Genomic DNA, 22,742 nt, shown 5'->3' on the forward strand with positions numbered 1-22,742 from the left:
AATGTGAGCAGTTTGTCTTTGTCGCTGTTTGAACAATTCGTCCAAACCACAGAACAGTGGTTTCCTTTCAATAAACTGGAGATACGGTTTTCATGAATAACATCAACTGATTGATGTTGTACCACAACAATAACCTTCTGATGATCCTTCAGCTCAAGAGCTTCATCACAAGATAAAGCACACTCAATACACAGCTTCTGTTGAAGAGCATAACCTGAGGATATAAACAATGGAGCATTAATATGTTTTCTTTAAATAAATAAAAAGGTGACATTAAAAACATTGCAGAAATACAATACTCACTTGCAAAAGCAACAGTAATCAACAGCAGTAAGATCAACCATTTCAGCCTGAGGAGAATACAGAGAGGCTGATTATGTGATATATCTGTACATGATCATATTTCGGATCTTTACTTAAAGCTACAACTTTCCGAAGAGTATAACACTTGGTCTGAGTGAAGATGAATGACCATTAACTCCAAACATAACACTTAGTTCCTGAATGCTTGACCCTGCACCTACCTCTTGACTGCTTTGTCAGGAGCGGTTCACAGCCGAGAACAGCACCCGACGCACAATGACTTTTCCCTCCACAGACGCACGTCAGTAAATTAGGGAATGAACTTGCGCTCCCGGGGGCGGTTCAGTGAAAAGAGGAGGCGTGTTCCTGCGCAAACGTTCCCTGGTGCTATTTTGCAGTTTCAGAAAACGATTCCTCCACTGACCAGGAGAAACCGAGTCTAAAGTCAGTGGCGCGTTGCTCATGTTATTCAGATGCTATTTTAAGGGCGTATGCTTGGCCATAATGTAGCGTGAGCACAACGTACACACACTTTGCTTCTCTCATCTACACAGAAGCAGCAGTTTTCATTTTTGCAAATCATACATTATTACAAGGAACAATATTACCACACGAGGGAAATCATTGTTGTGTCCATGAAGATGTGAAAAAATAGGCATAAATCTAGCTTACACATCTACCCAAATTATCATACGCCTGTTTAACCGAAGCTAATTTGGGTGGGTTTCTCCATCCCCAATGTCACTTCTCTGTGTTTTATGGCCCTGACGAGAACGTCTGTCTCCTCGGCTGTGAAACACTCCTGGTGTTGTTTTTTGACATTTTGTTTCTAAATATAGACAAAGGTTTTGCCTAAATAAGAGACAAACATACAACTTAGCTGAGGGCTATATTTAAATAATAGGCCTACTTACAATTTAAAAGCAGATGTTTGCACGAATGATTAAGAAAGTTGTGCTGTAGTTTTTGATGTACACAACTATGATGTTTCTGACATAAAACACATGAATTTGGTTTAATTAAATAAATAAATAAATATATATATATATATATATATATATATATATATATATATATATATATATATATTTATACAGTATATACTGTATATATGTGTATATATATGTATATATATATATATATATATATATATATATATAGCCTATAAAATATTATTTTTATATAACATTTATTTGATAAACAATAAAAAACAGTAAAATTGTGAAATATTATGACAATTTAAAAGGACTGTTTTCTATTTTATTATATTTTAAACTGTAATTTATTCCTGTGATCAAAGCTGAATGTTCAGCATCATTACTCCAGTCGTCAGTGTCACATGATCCTTCACAAATCACTCTAATATGACGATTTGATGATCAAGAAACATTTATGATTATTATCAATGTTGAAAACAGTTGAAATATTTACATTTTATTTTTTATAATTATTTCAGGATGCTATGATGAATATAAAGTTCAAAAGAACAGCATTTATCTGAAATCTAAAGCTTTTGTAACATTAAACACTACCGTTCAAAAGTTTGGGGTCAGTAAGAATTTTAATTTTATTTTGGGGGGGAAAGAAATAAAATAAATCAATACTTTTATTCTTCAAGGATGAGTAAAACTGATCAAAAGTTACAGTAAAGACATTTATAATGTTAGAAAATATTCTATTTAAATTAAATGCTGTTCTTTTGAACTTTCTATTCATCAAAGAATTTTAAAAATAATTTGTACATAATGATAACAAATAATTTGTAACTGTTTTCAACACTGATAATAATCATAAATGTTTCTTGATCATCAAATCATCATATTAGAATGATTTGTGAAGGATCATGTGACACTGAAGACGGGAGTAATGATGCTGAAAATTCAGCTTTGATCACAGGAATAAATTACACTTTACTATTTATTAAAATAGAAAACTCTAATTTTAAATTGCTATAATATTTCACAATATTACTGTTTTTTTTTTTTTTTTTTTTTTTTATCAAATAAATGCAGCCTTGGTGTGGTGAGCAGAAGATACTTCTTTTAAAAACATTAAAAAAAATCTTACTGACCCCAAACTTTTGAACGGTAGTGTATATCAATTTTTAGCCTTTAGTTATCGTCATCAGGACAATCGCACGAATGGACACAGCAGCATAAAGACGTTGACTCATTTCCTTGTCTTCACTGCATGTTTAGTTTTCCCCAAACAAACAAAATAATTTGTTGTATTATAATAACACAAAAACACACTGGATGGATTTATATTTTAGACATAACTTAGGTATGATTCGGGTGGAGTCGATGCGTCATGTTCGGAGCGTCAAAGCTTTGTAAATTAGGCTACTAAATGTGTAATGTGTGGTCACAAAAGTTAGGCTAATACTTAAAATCGAAAGTATGATTCTGAGTCTGATTTGGTAATGATTTTCCTTTAGGTAGCCCTATGTCCTCTAGTGGTTATTTAGTGTACGTGTCTTGTGGATTGTATATTAGGCCTATAGCGAATGTAATTTGGACCTAATGGGTCAAGGGTGCAAGTTGTGGAGCAAGAATATAATCCTACCCACAACTCTATCCCTCCACCCCATTAAACGTCCAGAGAGGATGAGCTGGACGTCATTTGACTCTGCAGTGAGTGAGAACCACTTGGAGAAATCTCAGTCAGATTAGCCGAGCTACACGAGCCCAGACCAGCCCTGTATCGTACGTCAATGGCGCCGCCATGTTGGTCCGGGCAACTTGCCGTGACTCTCCTATGTAGACTGAAGAACAGATGCCTTACTATTTTGAGGTTTTACAAAACGTCCAAACCAGACATCGGGTAATTAACAAGCACCAATGCTACTTTTTTCAATTTGTCATAATCATTTTTTAACAAACAAGTATTCATTACTTCAATGAGCTCATTTTTTTTTCTGCATCAAATTATTACATTGTTTAAATTAGGCTAATACATTTTTCGTTAACTGTGATTTTGTATATCTTTCTGAAATACATAACATTAGACAGTTTCCTCTGATAACAGATCATTCTAATGTAGTGGACTCATGCATTTTCTGTAAAGCTGCTTTGAAACGATGTGTATTGTGAAAGGCGCTATACAAATAAATGTGAATTTAATTTAATTACCTTTTACATGTAAGTTTGAACATTTGTTGCGTTATTTGGTCATTATAACATTGTTAATTTGACAACTAGTTGGCTACCAAAGGCAGACTATTAATAGATAGCGAAAACTGAGACTTTATAAGAAATAATATAAAGTTTACATGATTCGTATGAAGTCTGAGGTTATATTATAGTTTATTAACTATTCTAAATCAAAAGTGTGTCTTCTATGCAATGCAGTGAGCCATAGGACTGACAGGACAGCTGTTTACCAGCCATGAAACTGTATGTGCATTATTTCATTAAAAAACAGGCAGTAATCTCATCTAATTGCAATCATTATGATGTGTATTAAAATTAATAATCAACTATTACAAGAACAATAATTAAAAAAATAAACAATCATCACAATATTTTTTAACAGTAAACCCATTTATAATGCAAATCATTTAATTAACAATGTTGCATTGTGTCTCTATAATTTACAGCTTCTTCTGCATTATTAGTAAAGAAAAAGCAAGAAATAGCAAACAACATATTTTGTAAATAAAATATTTTAATATATAAATATCTCATCCAGCATTTTTCACATTAATAGAATTTTCACAGATTTTCAACACAGATCAACTAGTTTTTACAATTAAAAAACAAGAAAATTGCATATAGTGTAAATTGGTAAGGGTTCAATTCAATATAAAAGAAAAGACAATTTTAATAGATAAAAGATAAAAATGTAGTTTAGCAGAATGGTCCAGCTAGAATAATTATCCATTTAATGCACTATTTGGTATATATAGACACGATATTGGTAAAAAACTGTAGACTTTTATGTCTACAGTTTTTTGGAAGTTGTGTTGATTTGAGGTCTAAAATGCTCGTTTCAGGTTATGTAATGCTGTGTGTGTATAAGACAAGAAAAGTAAAGCAGCATATAAAGCAGCAGTGTGATTTCTGTAGGGACAAAAGGGTAAGAGAATGCAGAGAAAGGCATAAAAATAGGAGATTTGATATAAATGTCGTTTATAGCAGACATGTCCTTCAGTGTCGTGGACAGTAGAGTTACTACTGAAAATAGCATTTCTTTGGCACTAGTAGCTGTGGTTTTCTAAAGCTGCGTCCCAATTCAGGTTGTGAACCCCGTTTTGTTTTTAGGCTGTTGAATATAAAAGGTCCAGTACAAACACTTCACTGCTGCTCGTCAAGGGAAAGATGTCCCAGATGCTGGAAGACGAGCAGTCATCCGTAGACTACACTGTCCCGTTTAACAACGCTCAGTCCGACCTTCGAAGGCACGGCCTCTGAACTGGGACACAGCTGATATGTGCCATTATCTCAGTCCCTCAAAGGTGGAAGATCATCCACAGGCAACATGTCAGCAAGATCAGGAGTTTGAAGGAGCAACTTGTATCAGCATCATCTGGATAAAGAAAACATAATTTGCATGAATTCCTGCACTAAATTCCTGCTCATTCAACATTAACATTGATTACATTTAGATGGGAACCAGTAATGTGATTATTTAATTATATGACGAGAGCAAACCTCTTCTCTTCCTTTTAAATGCAGTTTTTTTTATTCACTAAGATTTGTGGTTATTTTTACCACCTTTATTCACATACCACAATGCAAAGCACAAATGATGAGCTCATATACAGTAGGTGTGTTACTTTGATTTGTTCACTGGTTCTTTGGTATCCGGCCTCAGTACTTTATTCATGTTTCCGATGATCAATATACCGCATTATATTCATGTCACGCAACATTTTCAAATTGATTTTTTTTTCAGCAATTGAAACCGGCATACACCACATGTTTTACTGTGATTTTACTACAGAAAAATGTAATAACAATATTGATCGAATCTCATTATAAATCACATTAGGATGCATGTAAATCAGGGGTGTAGCGATGGCCTCGTGTCACGATTCGATACCACCACACTGAACTAGTGATACGATATTATTGCGATACTCCAAGACATGTGGTAAAAGATTAACAAAAAATGTTCTGTAATTCAAATGCTGAAATTAGTTTTACATTGTGTGTGTAAATGAAGAGACTTGGACTTGTGCTGAAACCCAAAGCACAGGACAATAGAGACGCCAGAATAACAATATTCATGATTCTCAAGATGAAAATACAGAATTATTTCAGACGAATATGCATGATCTCTGTCACTGACTAGATATATTCATGATATGATGACTTTTTAGGACCCACAAATATTCACCCAGTGCATTATTATATTCAGCATTATATATAGTAGTTTAATGTAGTTCTGACACTAAAACTTTTCACACAGTAATTTTTTATTTTGGGTGAATTATACACAATATATATTGTCACTTCCACGATACATATTGTTGCATTTTTGTATTGCGATATACTTTGTGACACGATATATTGTTGCACCCCTGATCTAAATGTAGTCATTGTTGTGAATCGAAAAAAAGAAATAACTTGAGTTTTAAATGCAAGCAGAAAACTTTATTTTAATTATAACAAAATTAAAGGGTGTTTAGTTCATGTTTACTTACTGCTCCTGTCAGATTTGCCCTCTGGACCACAGACTGTGGAAAACATGCAATAATTCAGTATGTAAATAGAATTACATTTTTAATATAACTTAAAGGAATAGTTCACTCAAATGAAACATCAATCATCATGTTTCACAGAAGAAAGAAAACATTAAAACACAATGAGGATGAGTAAACACAGAAATTATTCAGTTTTGGGTGAACTAATCCTTTAAAACATTGGTTGAATCATTTATGATCTTACCCGGCTGTACAATAGCTGTGTAGAGCAGCTCAGTTTGCGTCCCATTATCATGAGCATATATTTGTAGTAAGTGCATTGCGTCCCTCTGGAAACAGCCTGGCACTGAACAGCATCCTCCATCACACAAACTGGAGAATGTTTGATCCAGAACTAAGTCTGATAGATATTCTACACTAACAATAACGCTCTTGTGTTGCTTCAGCTGCTCCATTGCTCCATCACAAGGCAGAGAACACCGGATACACGTCTGTGGAGCACAACCTGAGGACAAGGAAATATTGATTGATATATGTTTTCTTAAAATAAATAGTGATATTAAAAACACTGCAGAAATGTAATACTCACTTGCACAGTAAATTATGCATGACAGTAAAACCAGTGCTTTGGCCCTGAGGAGAAGAGAAAAGGGCTGATTATGTGCTAGATCTGTATACTGAAGATGCCTAAATTTCAGCATGTGTAACTAATATATATCATCATCCTCCCCCCAGTTGATTTTTTGTTTTTTTAAGGTTTACTTTTTGGCGGTTTTGTCTTTTATTGGATAGGACAGTAGCTAGACAGGAAGTTTTTTACTCGTGAGTTAACTTTCATTTTTGGGTGAACTTTCCCTTCAAGTGTTGTTTAAATATGGCATATTTATTTAAATATCGCAAATGAGGCATTGTATTATTAAATATGCAGAACAAAAATCTAAAATCTTATTTGTTTCACTCCATAAATCAGAAAATACTGTCCACAGAAAGAGAAAAACACACTTTTACATTTTACAAGTCAATGTTAATGATATATGAACAAACCCCTCAGTAAAAACCTTTAGAATATGCATAGGAATAAAACTGTACATTTTGGTGTATGTAAGTGCTGCTACTGAAGTGGAGAAAAATCTCTTTACAAATATGTATTGAAATCTACAGACACAAATAGATAAAGTGCAATTGAATAAACACTTAAATGTGTATTTTTGATGTTTTCTTCCCACTAGTCTGAAAGAATGATAAAATGTCATGTTATGGAAGCAAAACCAAACAAAATCTTACAAATTAACCAACAAAACAAAAACAATAAAACAGTGTTTTGCCTGTAGTGTCTTGCTTTGAAGCGTATGACTAAATAAACATATTTATTTAGTATTGTCCTTTTTTTTCCCACAATGCAAAAAAAAAAAGAAGCTAAAACACAAAATGATGCTTTTTAGTTTTTTGTCCTACTCATCACATGAATTTTATCAAGCGTTACTTAATTAACCTGTTAATCACCCAAAATCAAAACAAAGACTCGACCTTTTTATTTTTTATGCAAATAAGCACAAAGTTAATTAGATTTGCTTTGAATTTCTATAGAGGAACTTAAACTTGCAGAAAAACTCTAGTTGTGATCTTTGGGGTTCTAAAGAAAAATACACGTACTGTCAAGATGAGAACCAAACATACACCCTAAAACATACTACCCGGTTCGTTTTAAAACGTGTCATCATTCCAGAAATGCGGAAGTTCTCTAATTCAAGCTAAAGAATGGTTTTTAATTCAAGGAAACTGCTGAAAATTGCCGGAGCTCAGTGTGAACGCAAACTGAAGCCAGACTGCCCGAAAATGTTTTCCCTCTATATCCAGATCTAGTGACTTTACCGGGATCAATACCTCAACATGTGCGCGTGAGACTGCCGGTGTCGCGCCATCTTGGATCACGTGGCTGGTCACGTGACTGAACACAACAACAGCAGCAGAAATGTCAGGTTCTTCATTACGCTTTTGTGTTCAGAGTCAGACTGAGAGTATAAAACATGTCGATGTTTAAAGTTAATTTAATTTTTTCTGTGCTGTTTGTGGTGTTAGGAGCTGCATTTGGATTCATGGGAAACGGATATAAATTTACGAAAGGTAAGAATAAATTACTGAGATCAACCGAAAACAATGCAACAAACTTCATACCGGTGCAACAACAAATAGCCTTTAAAAAGATGCAAACACCTACACACCTTTTTAGAAAAATTATGAATTGTAATCTTTTTTTAATCCAGTCTTTGAACGTGGTGTTTATTACAGTCATGTGTCAAGTTTTATTGATAATTATTCAGTGTCCTGTATATTTAGGCTCATTTCTCACAAAACAAGTGGTCATCATGTTCCTCTGTTTGTGTTTTTTAAAGGTTGGATCAGAACTAGAAAGTATTTCAGTATAATAAGTGGCATGAAACTGTATTATATAAATGAGTTATGATTTATGTGTCCTGTTTCATACATAAATCTTTGAAAGCCATAATCTGCTGTTGGGATGCTCAAGATTAGCTGTACAAGTGATTTAGTGTAATGTGAATATAATACTGCATTACTGTAAATGATAAATAATTATGACAAATCATTCATTTGAACTGGTTCTTTTCAGTGATTCAGTCAAACTATTGTACAAAGCATTTACAGTCACAGCATTAGAGACATTTGGCAATAATTATAAATATATAATATAGTGATATATATATATATATATATATATATATATATATATATATATATATATATATATATATACACATATATATATATATCACTTAAGTTTAATAAATAAGTATAATTGACAAGTGATAAACATTATTTAACTAGATCAGAGCTGAAATATATGGTTTTACTTATGGTTGTAGTTCAGATTGCTCTTCCAACATTTTCACTTTTCCCACTAAAACCCATAAATATGTCATACATGTATTTACATTTTTTTATTTGCCATGAATACATTTATTCAACTATATTGTAACTCTGTGTAACTATGACAACTGTAAATTTTGCAGGAAAATATTAGCATATAGAGCAAAACATTACTGATCTATCTCATACCTCCAAGACTATCACAAGTCTGTTTTTGCGATTCAATAAAATGTCATCTATGTTAGTCAGTTTACCTTTACCTTGCGGATATACAGTCAAACCAAAATATATTCAGATATTCTCTCACATTATCACAGTTTATTAACTATAGTTTAGAAAATGGTAATAAAATATGAGCAGAACTCATTGATATTTGACTGGTTTTGTCCGTCCTTCTGTTAGACTGTCTCACACATGAATTATGTTGAATATCTGTCAGCTGTTAAATTTAACTACACAATTAGATAATACCAGTTTAGCTCAACCAATCACCAAGCAATGCTTCATTGTGTTCAGTCTGTGTGTAAAAAGAGCATTAGCAATTAAAGAAAACACACTTCAGCAAAACATGATCAGCTCAAAGTGTCCGAAAACTTTTTGGTCCCAATTTTTTTTATAAATGTCACTGGTAGTCACTGTATGAAGAGTTGTTGGGTATAATATGTCACAGTTTACTTCATTTTGCTCTCCTCACTTACAGAAATGAACTATAGTGTCCTGATCACACTAGTGAAGAAATATCAAAAATGATATCTGGTGTCTGAATAATTTTTGGTTTGACTGTAAATCATCTGAATTCACATCAATGATATTCAACACACACTCTGGAATGAATCTGACTCTCTACAGTTGTGGTATAATTGCGGTGTGTGATCAGTGTAATGATACTGGTGTGATGAACACACTTCTCTGATGTCCTCAGGTGTGTGTAGAGCTGAACTGGTGTAAGAACTCTTAATAATGATGGAGGCCAGGCTCACACGGAGGACAGCTCCAACTATACGGAGAGGATATTCGCCTGCAACGCAGAGACTTCCAAGTTCTAGAATCTGGCGAGGACCGGTCGGCCGCTGCACATATATCTGGGATAGATCCTCCACTGGACCAGGAGAAGGAGAAGGTAATGCCTCTGGTGGAGAGAGGGGATTGCAGGCCTAGAGAAGCGTAGGCTAGAGCAGTGGTTCCCAAAGTGGGTGCCGTGACAACTGGCTAGGGGTGCCGCAGAATCTCAGCTTTATTTTCCAATTTAAACAGCCTAAAATAACTATCGTACCATATAATAACCTTTTACAGCCAAGGTTATAATCGTTAACGAAAACGAACGAAAAAACGGAAACTAGATGGGAAAAAACGCTATTTAAAACACAAAGCGTATTCGTTCAGCTGCATTTCCTTTCCCTGCTCTCTCTGTCACTCATGCGTCTCTCACATGCGCACACACACACACACACACACACACACACACACACACACACACACACACACACACACACACAGAGAGCCAGCCCCTCCCCTCCATGCACACCGCGTCTCCATGAGAACGAGTGTTCGTTCGACGTTGAAAGCAAGTTCGCGAAAGGTTGGTCTCTCTATCTCGTGAACACCTTCACAATCACAATCACACATTAAAAAGTGGTATAAAAATATTTTAAATTCTGAATATAATTTTGTCAGTGTGTTATTGTCGACCCGAGAAGCGATTGCGCCTTCTTTAGAAAGTTAACTAGTCGCAAGTTTGAGGAAAAATGCCCTTTTTGGTTGTGGTTGTCGATGTCAAAACACTATATAAGCTGTGATTCAAATATTAAAGGAGTCATAATGTTGTGTTACCTTGGATACCCAAATGCTCTATTATAGTATTTTAGGCACTTCTAAAAAAGAAAAGTGGAAAAAAAATCAACACAGAGCCCCTCAGACCCTTATTTCTAAAGGCATTATTGTCTCGCGAGATCTGATGCGATGTTTTGGCTGTCGTGGACGGTCATTATAATAATGCAAATGAGGGGCGCATTGATTGGTTGCCAATACACCATTGCCAGATACATTCTTACAGAAGCCCCACTAACTGAAAGCTATTTTCAAACTGCATGTTTTGCATGAGTTTGGCTAATAATGTTTAGTGGTATATTGTTTTCATACTTGCATTTAAACAGTTTTAGCCACTGAGCATGGACTCCTGTACCGTCACTACTGTAGCTGCTAGTGTAAAACAAAGTGGAAAGATGTGGCTAGCATTCGTAGAGTCCATTCCCCGTGTTTACCTCGAAGGTAACGTTACATACAATAGCCGCATTAGCAGTTAGCTGCTATTTGTTAACCACAGTAGAGCAATAAAAACACAGTCTTACCTTTTCAATTTCTGGCAAGTCCCTGATGGTTGGGATGGCACCTTTTCCCAAACGGAGCTTCGAGGCCAAGTTCGCCTGATATTGCCCCAAATTTGTAAATGATTCCGGTGTAAAATGTTTAGCACACACACCTAACGATACGCCACTTGAAAGAGTTGTTGGGACAGCGTCATTAAAAATGAATTTCATCCACTGTTCCCTGATAGTTTCGTCTGTTTTTGGTAGATAAAACACATTTGCATGTTGTTTGTGGCAGTCAACCACAGAGCATCTCAGGTGTGCACTCGATTTCTCCATCTTTCTCGAGTCAACTAAACTGAATCTGAGGGGGAGAGGGGGAGAGGGGCGGGCTTCCCGCGGCATAGGTTTGCGGTGTCCATATTTGGTATATCCTCCCCCGTCTTGACGTCAAGAAGGGGAAGAAATCAAAATCTCGTTTTTCCGTGCGCGTGCACGTGGCCTATTTTACAAACCCCGAGGTAAACAAACGCTTCACTTTTAAATATCGGCTTCCCGGCCAGTGTACAATCATTATGCAATCATAACATACATTGATTCTCGTGGAAAAGTGAAATTTCTACATTATGACTCCTTTAAATAATGTTATGTCATTATGTCTTTTTGAATCTTGCGGCTTGCCCCTGACAAATAACCCAAATTACAAAAAAAAGACTAAAACTAACACTAAAACTAATCAAAACTAAACGAAAACTAAGCATTTTCAAAAAATAAAAACTAAACTAAACTAGCAAACCCACTTTAAAAAGTAATTAAAACTAAACTGAATTTGAAAACAAAAAGTCAAAACGAAATAAAAATAAAAACTAATGAAAAATGCAAAACTATAATAGGCTAACCCTGTTTACAGCATATTTTAAAATCATATCAAAACACCAACATATGCAAAAATATTTGGAGTTGTTTATTATTATTTAAAGAGTTAAGTATATTTAAATCTGTTTTATTCCAATGATTCTCACATACAGTAGCCTTATTGGTTAAAATCAGTCTGTTGACGTGTGTCCAGTTATTAATGGACTGATGATTCATCTGAAGGGGTTGTTTCGCCTCATATTATGTCTGTTGTAATGCATTCATAATAAATTCATGCTGCTGTTTATGCTTCATTGGTTGTTTGCTCATCTGGAAATAATTGTATATATGTATGTACATATGTTCGTTTAGTTTAATTGGGTTAGGGTGCCGTGGAAAAAAAAACACTACAAAGGGGTGCCATGCTTTCAAAAAGTTTGGGAACCACTGGGCTAGAGCGATAGCGTCCACCAGCCAACGGGATAATCTCTGCTTCGTGACCTTAAGCCCTTTGGTGCGGCCACTGAAGCTCACAGAGAGTGTGTCTTTATGTCCTCTACTGGTTATTATTATACTGCAGATCGAGCTTTATTTCCCTCTACTGGTTATTATTATACTGCAGATCAAGCTTTATTTCCCTCTACTGGTTATTATTTTACTGCAGATCGAGCTTTATTTCCCTCTACTGGTTATTATTATACTGCAATTTCCCTCTACTGGTTATTATTATACTGCAGATTGAGCTTTATTTCCCTCTACTGGTTATTATTATACTGCAGATTGAGCTTTATTTCCCTCTACTGGTTATTATTATACTGCAGATCGAGCTTTATTTCCCTCTACTGGTTATTATTATACTGCAGATTGAGCTTTATTTCCCTCTACTGGTTATTATTATACTGCAGATTGAGCTTTATTTCCCTCTACTGGTTATTATTATACTGCAGATCGAGCTTTATTTCCCTCTACTGGTTATTATTATACTGCAGATCGAGCTTTATTTCCCTCTACTGGTTATTATTTTACTGCAGATTGAGCTTTATTTCCCTCTACTGGTTATTATTATACTGCAGATTGAGCTTTATTTCCCTCTACTGGTTATTATTATACTGCAGATCGAGCTTTATTTCCCTCTACTGGTTATTATTATACTGCAGATCGAGCTTTATTTCCCTCTACTGGTTATTATTATACTGCAGATCGAGCTTTATTTCCCTCTACTGGTTATTATTATACTGCAGATTGAGCTTTATTTCCCTCTACTGGTTATTATTTTACTGCAGATTGAGCTTTATTTCCCTCTACTGGTTATTATTATACTGCAGATCGAGCTTTATTTCCCTCTACTGGTTATTATTATACTGCAGATTGAGCTTTATTTCCCTCTACTGGTTATTATTTTACTGCAGATTGAGCTTTATTTCCCTCTACTGGTTATTATTTTACTGCAGATTGAGCTTTATTTCCCTCTACTGGTTATTATTTTACTGCAGATTGAGCTTTATTTCCCTCTACTGGTTATTATTTTACTGCAGATTGAGCTTTATTTCCCTCTACTGGTTATTATTATACTGCAGATCGAGCTTTATTTCCCTCTACTGGTTATTATTATACTGCAGATCGAGCTTTATTTCCCTCTACTGGTTATTATTTTACTGCAGATTGAGCTTTATTTCCCTCTACTGGTTATTATTATACTGCAGATTGAGCTTTATTTCCCTCTACTGGTTATTATTATACTGCAGATCGAGCTTTATTTCCCTCTACTGGTTATTATTATACTGCAGATCGAGCTTTATTTCCCTCTACTGGTTATTATTATACTGCAGATCGAGCTTTATTTCCCTCTACTGGTTATTATTATACTGCAGATTGAGCTTTATTTCCCTCTACTGGTTATTATTTTACTGCAGATTGAGCTTTATTTCCCTCTACTGGTTATTATTTTACTGCAGATTGAGCTTTATTTCCCTCTACTGGTTATTATTATACTGCAGATTGAGCTTTATTTCCCTCTACTGGTTATTATTTTACTGCAGATTGAGCTTTATTTCCCTCTACTGGTTATTATTTTACTGCAGATTGAGCTTTATTTCCCTCTACTGGTTATTATTTTACTGCAGATTGAGCTTTATTTCCCTCTACTGGTTATTATTTTACTGCAGATTGAGCTTTATTTCCCTCTACTGGTTATTATTTTACTGCAGATTGAGCTTTATTTCCCTCTACTGGTTATTATTTTACTGCAGATCGAGCTTTATTTCCCTCTACTGGTTATTATTTTACTGCAGATTGAGCTTTATTTCCCTCTACTGGTTATTATTTTACTGCAGATCGAGCTTTATTTCCCTCTACTGGTTATTATTATACTGCAGATCGAGCTTTATTTCCCTCTACTGGTTATTATTTTACTGCAGATTGAGCTTTATTTCCCTCTACTGGTTATTATTTTACTGCAGATCGACATTGCCGGGTGTGCAAAACGGTCTCTTCATAAGCCGAGGAAGACGCACCCGGCAATGTCGGGACGTCATCCTGTACAGTAGATGGCGGTAATACTCCCAAGGAGTGAGCAGTCAGTAACAAGTAGTAGTAGAAGAAGAACGCCGTAAGCTCAGTTCTCGCGCATGCGTCCTGGCGCTCCCGTGAACTCTCGTCAGAGGCCCACATTGAGGAACACTAATAGTTGGATAAAGTCGTTATTTTTGTTGTTTTTCCGCACAAAAAGTATTGTCGTCGCATGATAAATGTAATGTAGTGCCACTGTAGTTACTTGGACTATTTTAACGATGTTTTAATAACTATTCTGGGCCGGTGAGTTTCGGTCACACTGGAAGCCTATGGAGGAGTCAAAATTCTGTCAGATTTCATCAAAAATATCTTAATTTGTGTTCCGAAGATGAACGAAAGACTTACATGGTTGAAACAACATGAGGGTGAGTAATTACTGACAGAATTTTAATTTTTGGGTGAACTAACCCTTTAACTGCAGACACTGAAATGACGTACACTGTGTGATACAGTACAAATATTTTGAGTGTCCCTCATTTTCCTATAAATAACCACGATTGTCCCGCATTTCCCTTTTCTGAAGTTGGCAACCCTAACTGTCACACACACACATGCAGGAATACAAACAAACGCAAGCATGCACACACACTGACATCCACACGCACAGACACACACCCATACACACATAAAAATCCACATGCACAAACACACACGCGCACACACATGTACGCACGCATACATACACGCACATACACACACATACACAAACACATACACACACACACACAGACAGACATGCACATACTACTACTTTTTTTAGGTATATACATAAACACGCGATACAGCCAAATTGCTCCACGTCATTTATTTTTGTGGAAAGCCAGTGCAGGCCTGAGCGGCGGTCATATTTTGTACCGCCATGCGGTACATCTAGTTATTGGACATTATCGACATTTCATTCCTGGTTTAATGTGATATTCAATCATGTTAATGAATGTTCAGAACTGGTATCATCTGAATCAGCAGATTCTCTTCTTCAGTCAGATCTGTAACGTTTGCACCAGTATTTCATCTGTGTGTTTAATACAGAAATATATCGGCTGAACAGACTGGGAAGTTTGTAACACTAGAGTTTAATGTTCTTCCACTGAAGCCTCAAATATTGTACAAATGGGACAGTTTACTGTAAGCCCACATTTAATACATCTGTGAAACTGACTAACATACACAGATATTTGTTCAAGATCTTTTCCAACTATTTTTAAATAAAATGTTTCCTATTGGTTTTTATGTACACCAATAAATGTATTTATTGGTATTAAATGTTCAATAAAAATGACATTACATTAAGGGAGATTGTAACAACAGCACTCTTTGTAATTGACATTCATTTACACAGAAAATTATATCAAAGTTTAAGAAACAGCACAAAAAAACTTTGGCTTTTAGTAATGAAAACGAAAATTAGACCTACATAAAAAGTGTAAAAGTGTATTTTAACATGGCTAGGCTGTATGTCTATGTCCAATAATATTGATAAGTAAAAAAATGCATTAAGAATTTCATGTGTAATGTACTTTAATATTTCATGTTACTTATGTTAGTGAGGAAGTAAGTTAATTTCCATTCGCCACACCGGAACTCTTGCTCTGAATATAAAGTTATTAAAAACCTCGAGGCTCGAGTTTTCCATCAAAATCAAACTTGCATACAAACACCACTTGATACTTGGATGATGCGTTGTTATTATTTAAAGATTCTTAAACCCGGGTGTAAAATGGCACTTGTAAATAAACAACTCTTGAACCTCAGTAAAGTTGGCAATAAATTCACAGATCCGAACTTTCCGGGTCAATAACTCTTGAGCTAAACGTCGTTCATACACAAATAATACCTCTTTTTAATTGTAGTACCGTAGACAAGCAGCTTCAACATATTTTTCCTCGAAACGAGCTTTTATTCGCAGTAGACAAAATACATTGGCCTCTCTATGCGCAGGCTGAGAGACAGAGCTGAAGGGAGCGTCTGCAAAGTTCAAAACCCGAAAAGCGTTACTACGAAAAGAGTCAATAACTTCAATGTCACGCACTATAGTGTCACCAAATTTTTAATTAAATATTTTAATTAAATAGGGTATTTTTAATTGTATATACAATTGTAAATGTAAAATTTCTATGATTTTTATGAAAAATATTCAATAACTTCACTGTAATGCACAGTATGTGTGAACTGAATTTGGCAACAGTACAGTATATTACAGTGAAGTTATTGAATATTTGTCATAAAAATCTTAGAAATTATACATTTACAATTGTATATACAATTAAAAATATATATTTTTCCAAAATAAGTGTTGTAGTATAGCCAACAGGACAGCAGTGGTGTGTAAACTGAATTTGGTGACAGTGAAGTTACTGACTCTTTTCGTAGTAACGCTTTTCAGGTTTTGCACTTTGTAGATGCTCCCTTCAGCTCTTCATGTCTTCATAAAATTTAGACTAAACCATTACATTCATATGGATTAGTTTTACAATCACTTTAACTTTTTAAAGCGTTAAAGAGGTAGTTGCTTAGCTGTCTATGGGGGGTCAGAAAGCTCTCAGATTTCATTATTAAGATCTTCATTTGTGTTCCTAAGATTAACGAAAGTCTTACAGGTTTGGAACTACATGAGGGTGAGTAATTAATGACAGAATTTCCATTTTTGGGTGAACTATCACTTTATTTACTTAATTTAAATTCTTAAAGTATCAAAAATATTGTCCATGTGACTTCTTCATCTTATTTTTAGTGAACATCTTGCCTTTCATCATACAGTAGCCCTAGCTCTACTTTGCACATTCAAGAGTGCATGACAAATTAAAGTAATTTGTCATCAAATGAATGACAAAAACACAGTTTCTCAAATGTGGGAACAAGCTTCTATCATAAAAGTGCACAGAATGGAGAAGATTTGCGCTGTAAAATAGGGCTGCAGCTAACATTGAACTTTTCTGTGTACTTTATATGAAGCTTTAAGTGAATCATTTAAAACTGCTGTGCTTTTTTGTGAAACTGTTGTTTTCTTATCTGCATTTCAGTCATTCCAGAAAATGGACCGAGTGCATGCTGTGGTCGAATTAAGGTGTTTCCAGGATTCCTTAAAGGTATAGTTCAGCTAAAAATTGTAAAAAAAAATTCTGTCATCAATTACTCACTCTCATGTCGTTCCAAACCCGTAAGACCTTTGTTTATCTTCAGAACACAAATGAAGATATTTTTAATGAACTCCAAGAGCTTTCTGTTCCTCCATTGGTAGCCTACGCAACTAATACATTCAAGCCCCAGAAAGGTAGTAAAGACACCATTGAGGTAATCCATGTGACTCCAGTGGTTTTACCTCAATTTAATGAATCGATGCAAGTGCTTTGTTTTGTGCAAAAAAACCCCAGCATAATTTACCTCTATATTTACAAAATAATATTATCTAAAGCACATTCACGGAACAACTTCCGGTCTTGAGTCAACACACTTCGCATATGTCGCAGTGCTCCTCATACTGGATTGCAGGTCAGTATTATTTATTTTTTTGCAAAAACAAGCAAAGCACCGGCATGGCTTCATAAAATCGGTTAAACACTGGAGTCACATGGATTACTTCAATGATGTCTTTCCTATCGTTCTGGGCCTTGAATGTGTTAGTTGCATTGCTCCCAATGGAGAGACAGAAAGCCCTCAGAATTTCATTAAAAATATCTTCATTTGTGTTCCTAAGATGAACGAAGCTGAACCGAAGTGGGAGAGGGAGTGCGCTGTGATTGGCTGCTGTGAGAACCTGGCAGATCTATAACCAATTCAAATTGAATTTGAATCTAAAATCTTGTTCCGTATTGTTAAAATATTTTGACATCCACACAGAATTGTCTATCCATGCACAGGTCTTAAGCATTACATTTAATGACATTGGTCAATTTGTGACTGTCAAAAATGTCATTTCTATTTATCATCTTCTTCAATACAGACGAGAGAGTGTGAAACCATCAGCTGTTTGCCAGGTAAATAGTGAAGTCATAGTGAATACCATTAATAAACATATAATGATTATATGGTATGTACTGTATATCTACATTTTTTGTCTTTTTCATTTTTTTTTTTTTTGTCCCCAGTTTGCCAAAAAATCCTGTCCAATCTATACCAACATGAAGAAAAGAATTCTTGGACTGGAAGAAAGCGAGTTCTATTGGCAATTCGAGTGTATTAGTGGTAAGTACATTTACAAACCAATTAATTGTTGTCTAACAAATGTCAGTATAACAAAATATGATAACCATTAAAGGGATAAGTAACTTACCAAAAAATATTTTATATCTGTCGTCATCTACTCTGTGGAACACAAAACATGAACTTTGAAAGTAGGGGTGTGCGATATGACGATGTTCTGGCGCCTCTGTCCCATCATACTGAACAACGCGACGTATATTCACATAAAATGTTAGCGCAGCGGAACGGGACACTGCAGTTCACAAAAGTTCATAATTTGCATGTGCTTTAATGCCTTGTCGGTTAAACATTTAATCCGCGTGTTGATGCGCTGTTCTAATGTGTGTGTTTCTCAGCACCTACATGTGAAGCTCACATGCACTAAAAGCCTGTCTACCAGCGCCTGGATACTGGACTAAGTTATCTTTCAAGTCTTATTGTGCTAATACTGGTTTACATAAACAAAGTCGGTTATGTCTAAACTGAACGCAAACTAATAAAACAACAAAATGCAAAGAAAAAATCACTCACTGCTAGGGCTGGGACGGTTACCAAATTACCGCAATACCGCAGTCACGTGACGCCTACCGCGGGTCTGAGCTTGTCACCGTCATCACCGCAAATTTGTTTTTTGTTTTAAATAAAAAAAATAAACACTGGCCTTCACATGTGTTCACGTTGTCTAATGACATGGATTCATTGATTCTAATGACATGGATCGTGTCTAATAACATTGTGTCTTGCATGGATTCAAGGTTTTCTAAACAAAACTTATCATCAATAGATGGAGCAAATCCGACCTTTCGCAAGTACGCAAGTTGTTCCATGACACATAATAACATTCCATTCGTAGGCTATTGACTATAACCCCTTATTACTCTGTGGCGTGTTACGGCTGCGACGCGGCTACCGGAGCTGATCGCGCCCACTCTAGTCAATGCTTGTGTGTTTACAACAGCCACGACGCGGCGCGTTTCAGAAGCGTCTCTCCGCGCCGCTTCGATAAAGATAGGCGCCTAGTCTATTTTCGACGGACGCCGCGTCCAAGCCGCACCGTAAATAAAAAAAAAAGTAAAAGGACCTCAGTTGCACGTGCTTATTTAACACAATTCTCTCACGTGAAGAACGCATTTGTCAACCCTTGCGAGTCGCGGCAAGTTTACACTCACAGCACCAGAGAGTAATCTTGACGGCACTTGCAAGAAAATGGATAAGTAGACTACATAATCAAATTCACAAATATTACACCATTTAAACATTATTAAAAATACATAGGCTACTGAGTTACTAAAACAATATTTGTCAAAGAATATTATACACTTGTATGTTCACAGTTTGAACGTTCTTGTTTCCATTTGTTTAATATCAAGATCTGAGGTGAATTATCCATTGTTGCTTTTACAGCTACAAAGCTGGAGCACTAAACAATATTCAAAGTCACATTGCATGCTTTTAACATTAAATAAAGCACATAAACAGTACCTGAGATCATCATGGCCACACTTTGTTTGTTGTTACAGCCGCGACATCGCAGAAAAAAAAACTGGGGGAGGGTGGGAAGGGGGGTTGAGGTTTAAAGCGGTTTACCGCAATACCGCGGGAATTTCTTGCTTTTCAACCGCGGTAAGAAAAAATCCATACTGTCCCAGCCCTACTTGACTGATAACTTTTAATAGTAGCTTTAATAAGTATAAATGTATAATTTATACAGTGAAGTCTATGTTTTGTTTTATTTTCATATTTGTTCATTTAATTACTTTCTTCAATGCTACTGTAAAATACACCTACTGTAGCTGAAAACATAAAGCAGTGTTTATTTAATTTGTATATTAAGTTGTTGTGTATGTGTAATGTGTATCTTTGATCTTAATATTTAATAACAAAGAAAATAATGACAATTTTTTTTATCTTCGCCCCTGTCTGCCATTCTTTTTTATTTTATATTTTGTTACCTAAGGCTTTGTTTTTAAAATATGGACATTAGTTTACTTTGGCTGTAATGCTCAGTCACAAAATAGTAGAACCAACTTAAAAAAGAATCGTGATAAAATCGTGAATAGTGATTTTCCTGAAAAAAAAATCGTGATATGATATTTTTGGCATATCGCCCACCCCTATGAGAATGTTCTGATTTGTTCTTTCCATGTAGTGAAATTTAACAGATATTTTTTTAAACTGTAAAAGGAATGAAAAATCACCATATAATAGGTCCACGTGACTCATGCACTGTTTTCCAGGTTGAAACAATACAATAGCTTTGGGTGAGAGAAAACCTTTCTTGATTATCTGTTATCATGCATTACGATTGAATTGAGTGTCTAGAGCTCTATCCCTTTGTTGGTTACAGATGTCTCTACTCAAACCAATACTTTCTCCATCTCATTTTCTCTTTCGTGAAATGATGTATATATGAGACTTGTACTTTTTGTTCTGTTTAACCTTTCAAGAGTATAAGTAAAAGAAAATACACTCAGCTGATCATATAATGTACATTCTTTCTGCTTGGCTTTTGGAGCCCTAATACTTTATGGGTTATTTATGAAAACACTGGCTGAATGGACATTATTGCACTTGGACATTATTACTCGGCTACTCAATAGTACAGTTGAGTATTCCGGCAAGCCGTGTGTTAATGTGGTGTGTATTCTTCTCATTTGAGCTCCTGTGTCCATTTGGGCTGAAGGTCAAGACAGAACCAAACCAAAGCTGGACTGTAACCTGCTGGCCTTTATGACAGACTTCATACTGACAACTACTGGCATGGATGCTGCATCACATGTTATTGAACAAAAACTTCTTCACCTAGAGTTTTCATCCCCCTTGAGGAGACTCCATGTCTTCATCTCTTGTTCATCCCCCATGAGGAGACTCCATGTCTTCATCCCTTGTGAGTGGATATCATTTTAAACATTCTTCAAAGAACTGCTAATTTCTTCTGAATTTGTTTAGTAGTATATGTAAGAATTTTCCATTAAACTTTAAGTAATGTTTAAGTAATGAAGTAATTAAGTAATGTTGTTGTCATCTTGTTAATGTATGTACAGTATAAATTGCAAACATGCTTGTGTTGAACACGTGTTTACATGTTATAGACATTTTTAGAGGAGGTAGATGCTGTGTATTTAAAGGTGCTCTAAGTCATGTTTATTTGTGTTATATTTGTATATAAATCATTATTACAGTGGAACAAATTGCTATTTTTTTATTTGTAAATTAGCAACTGAATTTAACCATTGCACTTTATCACCAATAATTATGTATAACTTTGTAGTTTATTGTTTTATGTCACATGTGAGAACAAATGCAAGTCTATATGTTTTAATTTCTGTAATAAAGTCTGTATCATAGAATGGTAACTTCTTTCTGTTGTTATTTTGTAGATGTTTGTTGTAAGTAAATGGCTTAAATGTAATTCAAGAATTTTGTAAAACCATGGCTACACTGTGGTAATACTACAGTAAAACCATAACCATGACTGTAGTAACCATGGTTTTTGGAGAAAACTACAGTCATGGTTACTATGGTTTAACTTAGGGATGCAACGATACCACTTTTTCAAAACCGATCCGATCCGATCCCAAAATTCTGGGTATCGGCCGATACCGATACCAATCCGATATCAGTGTTTTTTTGTTGTTGTTTTTTTTTTACCTTCAAAACTAAAGAATGTATACAATTCACTTGGTCATTAAGATTTATTTATATTAGGTAAAGAAAGTTATACCAAATCTGACTGCACATTACTTGTGCACTAAACAAAAAATGTATGGCTGACAACTTTATTAAGAAAACTGAATGATGCAGTAGCAAAATTAGCAGTAATTTCAACACTTACTAGTTGTATCACAAACAATCTTAACAAAATTTACTGCAATTATCAAATTAAATTATTTTCTGACGAAAATCCAAAAAATAATATTCTAAATCTAGTGAATAATCTCTTAAATCAGAACCGTAGCCAGCTTAAGAACATAAGCCTGCTTCAGGATTCACTT

At 35.1% G+C, this 22,742-nt stretch overlaps 1 protein-coding gene and 1 long non-coding RNA gene across 3 annotated transcripts; one reads left to right on the forward strand and one right to left on the reverse strand.

The window, feature by feature from the left end:
• Window positions 1-3,955: 3,955 nt before the first annotated feature.
• On the reverse strand, window positions 3,956-7,920 carry LOC311300358 (uncharacterized protein). Its single transcript, XM_084424616.1, has 5 exons — window positions 7,835-7,920; window positions 6,540-6,583; window positions 6,195-6,455; window positions 5,951-5,983; window positions 3,956-4,830 (listed from the first exon to the last, which is right to left on the reverse strand). The coding sequence occupies exons 1-5, from the start codon at window positions 7,870-7,872 to the stop codon at window positions 4,754-4,756; spliced, it is 453 nt and encodes a 150-aa protein (XP_084280742.1). The 5' UTR covers window positions 7,873-7,920; the 3' UTR covers window positions 3,956-4,753.
• LOC311300366 lies at window positions 7,885-22,101 on the forward strand. 2 transcript variants are annotated; one of them, XR_014629267.1, is made up of 7 exons: window positions 7,885-7,924; window positions 8,030-8,074; window positions 9,759-9,956; window positions 17,589-17,654; window positions 18,509-18,542; window positions 18,654-18,750; window positions 21,407-22,101. It is a non-coding gene; the product is annotated as an uncharacterized lncRNA (long non-coding RNA). The 2 variants fall into 2 exon arrangements; XR_014629268.1 differs by having other exon boundaries at window positions 7,889-8,074; window positions 21,407-22,100.
• The last annotated feature ends 641 nt before the right edge of the window (window positions 22,102-22,742 follow it).

The sequence above is a fragment of the Rutilus rutilus genome, assembly GCF_951802725.1.
Source record: "Rutilus rutilus genome assembly, chromosome: 11".
In the NCBI taxonomy this organism is placed as follows: domain Eukaryota; kingdom Metazoa; phylum Chordata; class Actinopteri; order Cypriniformes; family Leuciscidae; genus Rutilus; species Rutilus rutilus.